This window comes from Primulina tabacum, chromosome 9 (assembly GCF_025594145.1).
Source record: "Primulina tabacum isolate GXHZ01 chromosome 9, ASM2559414v2, whole genome shotgun sequence".
Lineage (NCBI taxonomy): Eukaryota > Viridiplantae > Streptophyta > Magnoliopsida > Lamiales > Gesneriaceae > Primulina > Primulina tabacum.
This window is the reverse complement of record NC_134558.1, coordinates 27464052-27473476: the sequence shown is the minus strand read 5'-3', so window position 1 is coordinate 27473476 and position 9425 is coordinate 27464052. Positions and strand designations below refer to the sequence as shown.

Genomic DNA, 9425 nt, shown 5'->3' with positions numbered 1-9425 from the left:
TATGGGAAAAGGGCCAACAATGTCCATACCCCATTGATCAAAGGGGCAAGAGGCCCAGATAGGCTTCATAAGAGTGGCCAGGCTATGTTGAAAATTTGAATGATGTTGACATCCCTCACAAGCCTGGACCACTCGAGCATAATCTTGGCTAAGAGTTGGCCACCAGAACCCGGCAAGCATTGTCTTCCTGGCCAAAGATATTCCTCCGAGATGCTCAGCACATCATCCTTCATGGATCTCCCGGAAGACATAATCCACTTCTCCCTCAGATAAGCATTTTAAGAGGGGTCCCTGAAATGATCTCCTGTACAAGACATTATTTAAGAGAACAAACCTGGAAGCTTGTCCCTTAATCTTTTGGGCTCGAGCTTTATCTTCGGGCAGTTCATTATTCATAATGAAATTGATCAGTGGTGTCATCCAAGAGTCCTTGGGCACTTGTGGTATTTCTTCCTTGGCTGAAAGGACCAATCGGAAAACATGCAAGACTTTCCAGGTGCTAACTTCTGTCAAAGAAGCAGTCATTTTCGCCAGAGCATCTGCCTCTCCATTATCCTCCCGGGGTATTTGTTCAATACTCCAATCCACAAAGGTTTCTGCTTGGGCTTGAATGAATTGTAAATATTTGAGCATCCTGTCATCCTTAGCTTCAAAAACGCCCTTTATCTGTTGAGTAATTAGCTGTGAATTAGAGTACAGAATAATCCGGGATGCTCCAACTTCCCGAGCAGCTCGGATACCAGCAAGGACAGCTTCATACTCGGACTCATTCTTGGTTACCCGGGAATCAATCCTTAGTGCCAATTTAATGTTTTCTCCCGGAGAAGATACTATTACAACCCCTACTCCACACCCAGCAAGGCTAGACGCCCCATCCACAAAAACTCTCCATACTTCCTCTTTGTCGGGCTGAACCATTTCTGATAAAAAAATCTGACAAGGCTTGTGCTTTGATGGCAACCCGAGGCTTATATTCAATGTCATACTCGCCCAACTCCACTATCCACTTGATCATTCGTCCGGACACTTCTGAGTGAGTCATAATCCTTCCAAGAGGACTATTGGTGAGAACAACAATTTGATGCGACAGAAATTAAGGTCGCAGCTTCCGGGCGGTCATGATCAAGACCAAGACAATCTTCTCTACTTCACTGTATCGGAGCTCAGGGCCTCTTAGAGCATGACTGACATAATTGACAGGCTTTTGATCAGAGCCTTCTTCTTTTATCAGAACTGAGCTGACAGCATACTCTGTAGTAGATATATAAATGAATAGTTTCTCCCCGGGCTCCGGATTCACCAATACAGGAAGCTCTGCAAGATGGATCTTCAAGTCCTGGAAGACCTGTTCACACTTCTAATTCCACCCGAATTGTTGGGCCTTCCTTAGGACCTAAAAGAAAGGATAACTTTCTTCTTTTATCAGAACTGAGCTGACAGCATACTCTGTAGCAGATAGATAAACGAATAGTTTCTCCCCGGGCTCCGGCTTCACCAATACAGGAAGCTCTGCAAGATGGATCTTCAAGTCCTGGAAGGCCTGTTCACACTTCTAATTCCACTCGAATTGTTGGGCCTTCTTTAGGACCTGAAAGAAAGGATAACTCCTGTGTGCTGACCGGGATATAAATCGAGAAAGGGAAGTAATCCTCTCGTTCAGCTTATGTACTTCTTTGACAGATCTGGGAGATGGCATGCATAACACAGATTTGACCTTCTCCTGATTCACCTCAATCACCCAGTCTGTCACTATGAATCCCAAGAACTTGCCACTCTTGACACCAAAAATACACTTGGCAGGGTTAAGCTTGATCCCGTAATGCATTAGAGTGGCAAAGGTTTTCTCCAAATCAGCGATGAAGTCCTCAACCTCTTTAGAGTTGTCCAAAATTTCGTCTACATACACCTCCATATTCCGGCCCAATTGCTTGTCAAAGACTTTGTTCATGAGACGCTGGCAAGTGGTCCCTGCAATTCTTCAACCCGAAAGACATTACAACATAACAAAATTTACCTCCCGAGGTGATGAAGCTGGCTTTATCTTGATCACTCTTAGCCAGGAGGATTTGATGATACCCCTGGTAAGCATCCATGAAACTCAGCAGCTCGAAGCCTGAGGTGGAATCCATCAGTTGGTCAATCCTGGGCAGGGGATAATGATCTTTGGGACAAGCTTTGTTGAGATCTCGGAAATCCACGCACATCCTCCACTTCTCGGTGGACATAGGTACCAACACCACATTCGAGAGCCATGTAGGAAATTGAATTTCCCGAATGTGGCCGGCCTTCAGCAGATCCCTTACTTGTTCATCAATAACTTTGTCCTTTTCAGGACCAAAGTGCCTCTTCTTTTGCTTCATCGGGTGAGATCCCGGGAGAATATTCAGATGATGCTCTTCCAAATGATAACCCTGGCAAATTCATCTGTACAAAGGCATCTTTAAAGATAACATTAATAGAGTTGCCCGAGTCCATGAAGACTCTCAAAATATCATAATTGTCTACCCAGTGCTTGGATAACCAGGGCGTCATTATGGGATAGATTTACCCCCTTTAAATCTTATGGACTGAAACTGATCACCGCCTCATTTCTCCTCACCCCCTCCACTTCCATACAATCTCTCCTACTCCTTAGATTTCCTCGCCCGATTGGAGTCTCCATCAGTGGAGCCTCCTGATATCATTTTAATCAACCCCATTGCAGGGGCAAATTCTTCTTTCTCTCAGGCTCGGGTTCTCTCCTTCTCTCGGGCTCACTCCTCGGACTACTTCTTATACCTCCTTCTCGGGCACTGGACCCTGGCTGCCGAGATGTCCATGGAGGCAATCTTGATCTCTTGTTGGCTTGACTAGGTCCCGAGACGGAAGGTAAGACATAGTCTCCCTTCAATGTTTTGCAGTCCTCAGCGTTGTGATAACATACTTTGTGAAGAGTGCAAAATCTTCTCTTCTTAGGTCGGGATATTTGATAATTCGGGGCCAGATCTCTACTGCATTCCTGAACCTCCCTCTCCCGGGAAATCTTTAGAGGCACATGGTGAGAAAAATGCCATGGATTACCCCTCCTCTGTCCTTTCTTCTCGGGCTTAGACAACCGGTCCCCTCTCTCCTTCCTTACGGCCTCCCTCTTCTGCTCTGGGCTTCCTCCTATTGATATATTTTTCTGCCCGGGATAATAAGTCATCGAAGTCCCCGGACACTTTCTTGGTCAGTGATTTGAAAAATTCACCCTCCCTCAAGCCTTGGGTGAATGCAGTCGTTTTTGTCTCTGTGGCACAAGTAGGAACATCCAAAGCCACTCTATTAAATCTTTTGATATAAGCCCTTAGGCTCTCCTCCGGGCTCTGTTTGACTTCAAAAAGACTAAAAGAAGTCTTCTTGTATTTTTTACTGCTGCTGAAATGGTGTGAAAACACCTTCTGGAAGTCTTTGAAGGAATGAATACTTTGAGGAGCCAATCCCTCAAACCATCTCTGAGCAGAATCTACCAATGTTGTCAGAAACACCTTACACTTGATTCGATCAGTGTAACATGGCCATATTTTCAAATCTGACCAGGTGTTCCTCGGGGTCTGCATTTCCATCGTAATATTTTATTTTGACAGATTTGAAGTTCTCGGGAAGAGGTTCCCGGACAATGGTTTCAGCAAATGGGCATCCCTTGATTAATGCCCGAGAAGTACTTCAGCTTTCCAATTGTCCTTCCAAGACTTTCATCTTATGTCTTAATTCCAACAACTCTTCCGCCATGGTCGGGGATTTGGACCCGGCACTAGACTCACCATCCTCCTCTCTTACTTCCTCCTCTTCACTCCTTCCTTGATCCTACTCCTGCTCCTGCTCTTCTCTTGGTTGGAGGAGTGGCCTGGCGTGAATGATCTCTACGGGCCATAGCCTTATCCATCGCTTCAGAGATCATTCTAGCCAGATCCTCCGGGGACGTGGTAATAAGATTGGGTCCGGTGGGAGGAACACCACCAGCTTGTCCTGAAGTACGCGCATTATCCCCATGAACCCGGGAATTATCTTGGTTAGTTCTTCGTGTATGAGCCATATCAACGTCTTAGTCTCGATTTCCCACAGACGGCGCCAATGATGTGATCCTGATGAAATGGATGAGCCGGTTAAGGAGCTCCAACGGATCGAATCAGTAATTTTTAGTGTTTGAGAATTTGAGTGAAGATAATGGCTGCAACAACACCTGCAATTAAGAAAAGAACTCATGAATGGGCGCCGGAGGGGTGTCCGGCAGTAGCCACTCCGATGCTAAAGTCAGCAGTTTTTCAGATGAACACAAGCAATATTTGAGAGGAAATATGTAAGTGCTTGAGAGAAGATTTCAGAATCATTAAATGAGAAATATACCTGTTATTTATAGTAGAAAAATGGGTAGATACCTCGTTTCCAACGCCACCTACTAAATATGGTAAGTCGGCTGCCCATACTATAGCTTCTGATGACTTTTATAACACTCCAACTCCAAGTTGTTCTGACAGATTTAGACAGCATGTATCAATCACACTCGAGTGTGGTGCAATTCTCGAGATTGCCTGGGTAATAAGGTGCCCGGGTGATTTTATTGGAGCCCAGATTATTGTCTACCCGGGAAAAGAAGAAAAGGCCCGGGCTAAGAGAAAGATGTCCGGCATATTAGCTCTGTTCTGGACTATACACTTAATATACGGGTCGATCTATGACCCATATCTTCATGGGGTATCAATTGGGCTACAAGCCCTGTCTCGATATCCTCTATTCTTGGATCTTTTTTACTTGCCGTAACATTTTAATCCTCTATCTATTATCATTTTACTATTTCAATTCATTAAATTTTTTCTCAAAAAAAAAATTTATATATATATAGTTTTAAAAAGGTGGAATGAAATCACCATATTTTTGTGAAATCGACAAATTTAAATTTAAATTTAAATTAATAGTTATATAGGACGTGAAAATGTAATAATTTTCATTAAAAAAAATTATATAGTTTTAAAAAGGTTGAAAAAGACCTCTCTCCTTATTTCTTTGTTTTTTCCCCCGACATTCATGCAGAAAATAGTGAGCATACACAATAAGTGAAGAGTGAGGCACAGTCTCTCTAGAAGAAATACAGATTCATCCGTCGCACTACAGCTAAGCTACATTGACTCTCCTGCACCCACGATGCCCACCTCCGCCATCCTCCACCCCGCCGCCGCGCACCGACACCGCATTCTCCATCAACCCTTCTTACCGCTAGACTCATTTCCACCGTCTAACCACCCTCCTACTATGTCCCCACCGTCTGCCCCTAACTACCCGTTTTCCGCTTCATCTCCACCTGTCCCATTCTTCCCTTCCTCCGCCTCTACTCCTCCTCCGCCACCTCCCTCTCTCGGCACTTTCTCCTCTTTCCCCGCTAACATTTCTTCTCTCGCCGTCCCTCAGTCCAACTCCTCCAAATATGCCTCCTCTAAACTGATCGCTGCTGCCGCCGCCGCTGTTGTGGCCGCTGTTGTTATCGTTTCCATTGCCGTATTCCTCCATCTCCGTCGCAGAAGGCGATCCTCTTCTGGTGATGCTAAAACCCAAAGATCTGACAATGATAGCACCGTGGAAAATGGTACCAGATGTAACGCAAACCAAATCCCGAAGCTTCAGCGCCCGTCTCAAACCAGCGCGGAGTTCTTGTACCTGGGGACTATGGTAAATTCACACGGCAGCGTCATTGACTCACGGATTGTTGCTCACAGTGAAAGCAGCGGCACACTGCCTGAAAGTGGTGTCTCCAGTTCCCGGAAAGTGGACTCACCTGAGCTCCGCCCTTTGCCGCCGTTGAATAGTTACAGGAGAATTTACACCAATGCCGCGGCGGTCGCGTCCAAAGATGGCGTGGATGAAGAGTTTTTCTCTCCCAGAGGATCTTTGAACGGAAGCGAGGTTTCTGTCGGCACTGGATCGGCTTCTAGAAGGGTTTTTGCCGCCATTGAAGTGGATAATCTTCACGGGCTGATGTCGAATTCTTCCTCCACCTATTCTTCTTCGGTCTCGGGATCAGTTTCTGGGTCTCCGGTGAGGTCGGTTAGCCTCTCACCGGAGAATAGTTTGAGCCCTATGAAACCGATCCCCAAGTCGCCAGACTTAATTGAAATTCCGGCTGTGAGGCCATTTCATCGGCCATTGACATCATCAAAGGAATCTGCATCGCCGTCTCCACCGAGTTCATCTTCACCGGATGCATATTCCAGGGCTAGCGTGGAATCTTCGCCGAGGATTTCTAATGCGTCCGATCCGATAGTCGGATCGGAATCTCCGGTGGGAAAAGGCAGCAACATTGTACACCAAGACGTCATTGTCACCCCAACAGTCTCTCCACCGCCTTCGCCACAAGCTTCTGTTCCACCTCCACCGCCGCCTCCACCTTTGCGGGCCTTGGTGAATAAAAGCTTGGATAGTCCTAGAACGCCAACCCCGCCAACTATAAAGCAAGCATCTGTACCACCAGCTTTGATAACGCCCTTTAAACAGATTGCTGCCAAAAGTCCCCTATCGGTATCTCCAATTGAACTGCCTGCAAATGATTCAGAGTCTGCCAAGAAGAATGAGGATGACACATTATCGACTGATGAAAAAGGAGAATACTCAACTGAAACCATGGAACAAAATGAGGAGGGGACTATTTCAAAGCCAAAATTGAAGCCATTGCATTGGGATAAAGTAAGAGCAAGCTCTGATCGTGAGATGGTGTGGGATCAACTCAAATCCAGCTCTTTCAAGTAAAAAATTCTCCACTCTTCTTACAGTTATAAACACATTCTGGTAAGTTAATAAATAATAATTCGTTAAATCATTTGCAGATTGAACGAGGAGATGATCGAAACATTGTTTGTCGTAAATACCCCGACGCCGAATTTGAAAGAAAAAACTAGGTGGCAAGTTCTTCCCACACCTGGACCTGATAGTGGGACTCGGGTTCTTGATCCCAAGAAAGCTCAGAATATCGCCATTCTGTTGAAGGCTCTCAATGTCACGGTGGAGGAAGTTTGCGAAGGACTTTCAGAAGGTATTATATGTGGCCTCTTATTTCTTTCTCGGATTTCAAGATTTGTAGATCTTTTTAGCTGATAGATATAAGATGATATGCGCCTGTGATGGTCATCGAATAAACATAGTGTGTCTAGACAATTGCTTATCGTTAGTCATTATTCAGTTTTTGATCATTTTCTTTTTCTATTTGTTTCCTGATACATGCTTATTTATCTCTCATGCTACCTACTTCGAAGATTGCGACTTGAACTGACCGCCGTGATATTGTTGCTCCTCTCCATTTTTTCCTTGATCTTATCTACGTTGGTGGATTCTTTCCATGTTGCCATCTCATTGAAGAGTGTCATTATGGAACATAAAAAATGAGCTGTTGACGCATAAGTTTCGTGTTATGCTAATACAGCTTGTAGGTATCGGTAGATAGTTATCATTTTATAGAAGCATAATCTGGTTTGAAATTTCTGAACCTTGCTTGTGCTGAGCTGCCATTTGAGAAATCAAGGTTGGCTTCAGTCGGGAAAGCCATCCTACAAAAATACTATGATTCTTCTAGTTCCTGTAGAACTACTATGATTTTATATAATCTATGCGATGAGAATATCAATTATTGAAATTCATGGGGCAATAATTTATTTCCCCACCTCAACACAGGAAATGCAGATATTATTGGGATGGAGCTTCTTGAGAATTTGTTGAAGATGGCTCCAACTAAGGAAGAAGAAAGGAAGCTTAAAGAATACAAAGATGAGTCACCACTTAAACTCGGGACTGCTGGGAAATTTTTGAAGTCTGTTCTTGATATACCTTATGCTTTCAAAAGAGTGGATGCAATGCTATACATATCCAATTTTGATTCCGAAGTTGATTACCTCCGAAAATCATTTCAAACTCTTGAGGTCAGGTTCCATATTTTCTTCTTTTTTTATATTCTCTTAAGTTTATCACACGATAAAATAATATCCATTTATATGGGTGAAATGAAGCTTCATGATCGAGTACATAAATCTTGTATTGTGTTGTATTCTTTCTTCATTATGTTTCTTCTATTAAATCTTAATATAGTGAATTCTGTTTCTAAATGTATCTTGTCAAAACCATTACTTGTTAAAAAAGCACATAATAAAGCTTTGGGATGACATTTTTTACAGGCGGCCTGTGAAGAACTGAGAACCAGCAGAATGTTCCTAAAACTTCTAGAAGCAGTGTTAAAGACTGGAAACCGCATGAATGTGGGAACAAATCGGGGTGATGCACATGCCTTTAAGCTCGACACGCTACTTAAACTAGTTGACGTAAAGGGAGCTGATGGTAAAACAACACTTCTGCATTTTGTTGTTCAGGAGATAATAAGAAGCGAAGGTGCTCGTCTTTCTAATGTAAGCCAAATCGACAATTCCTCCGTGAATGATGATGCCAAGTGCAGGAAAATTGGCCTCCAAGTCGTTTCAGGTCTCAGTTCAGAGCTCTTGAACGTAAAGAAAGCTGCTGCTATGGACTCAGAGGTGCTTAGTAGTGATGTTTCCAAGCTTTCAAATGGAATAGGGAACATAGCTGAAGTTGTAAGATTACTCGAGGAAATCCCATCTGAGGACACTGGAGGTCGTAAGTTTTCAGAGTCGATGAACCTCTTCATGAAGAGGGCGGAAGAGGATATAATTCGGATACAGGCCTCAGAAAGTGTTGCTCTATCTCTGGTGAAGGAAATTACTGAATATTTCCATGGAAATTCAGTGAAGGAAGAGGCGCATCCATTCAGAATATTTTTAGTCGTTAGAGATTTTTTAACGGTGCTCGATCGTGTCTGCAAGGAAGTAGGGATGATAAACGAGCATACTATTTACAGTTCAGTGCACAAATTTCCAGTTCCGGTGAATCCTACTCTACAGCCAGTGTCCGGAGGATTCCTCAATGGAAAAAAATTCACTTCATCTGATGATGACAGCTATTCCCCTTGATGTTTGATGGTCATATCAAGTTCTGGCCATCAAAAATGTACCCACTTTTCAGATATATATGTATTTTACTATAGAATTTTGTATTCATCACTGTATATTAATGTAAGAGATTTTGGTAAAACTAATTATCTTGCAAATGTACACATAAAATTTCTTAAAAGGTAATGGTCAATTTCTCTTGTATTTCTTCTGTGTTCTTTTTATTTCAAGATTTCTTTTCATAATTTATTTTACTAACCACATCGAATTCCCGGTTGTAGTTGCTGGGAAGTTCTTTTACTGCGCCAAGTTGGTTTTACCCTCCAACTGGAGCTTTCAGATTTTCCTCTTCTATTTTCAGCCATATAATCAAGTCTTCGTGACTTGCCTCTTTGTATCTACACGGACAGTAGTTTCTTGATCATTGCAGTCACTTTGAAGGATTCGTCGGGTCTCATATCTTCCGCG

General features: G+C 43.4%; 2 protein-coding genes across 2 annotated transcripts; one reads left to right on the top strand and one right to left on the bottom strand.

Moving 5' to 3' along the window:
- Nucleotides 1–222: 222 nt before the first annotated feature.
- LOC142504346 (uncharacterized) lies at nucleotides 223–918 on the bottom strand. The gene has a single exon (XM_075617224.1). The coding sequence runs from the start codon at nucleotides 916–918 to the stop codon at nucleotides 223–225; it is 696 nt and encodes a 231-aa protein (XP_075473339.1).
- Nucleotides 919–5047: 4129 nt separating this feature from the next.
- Nucleotides 5048–9168, top strand: LOC142555074 (formin-like protein 2). Its single transcript, XM_075665734.1, has 4 exons — nucleotides 5048–6752; nucleotides 6834–7039; nucleotides 7675–7919; nucleotides 8172–9168. Exons 1-4 carry the CDS (start codon nucleotides 5161–5163, stop codon nucleotides 8976–8978), a joined length of 2850 nt encoding a protein of 949 aa, XP_075521849.1. The 5' UTR covers nucleotides 5048–5160; the 3' UTR covers nucleotides 8979–9168.
- Nucleotides 9169–9425: the final 257 nt, after the last annotated feature.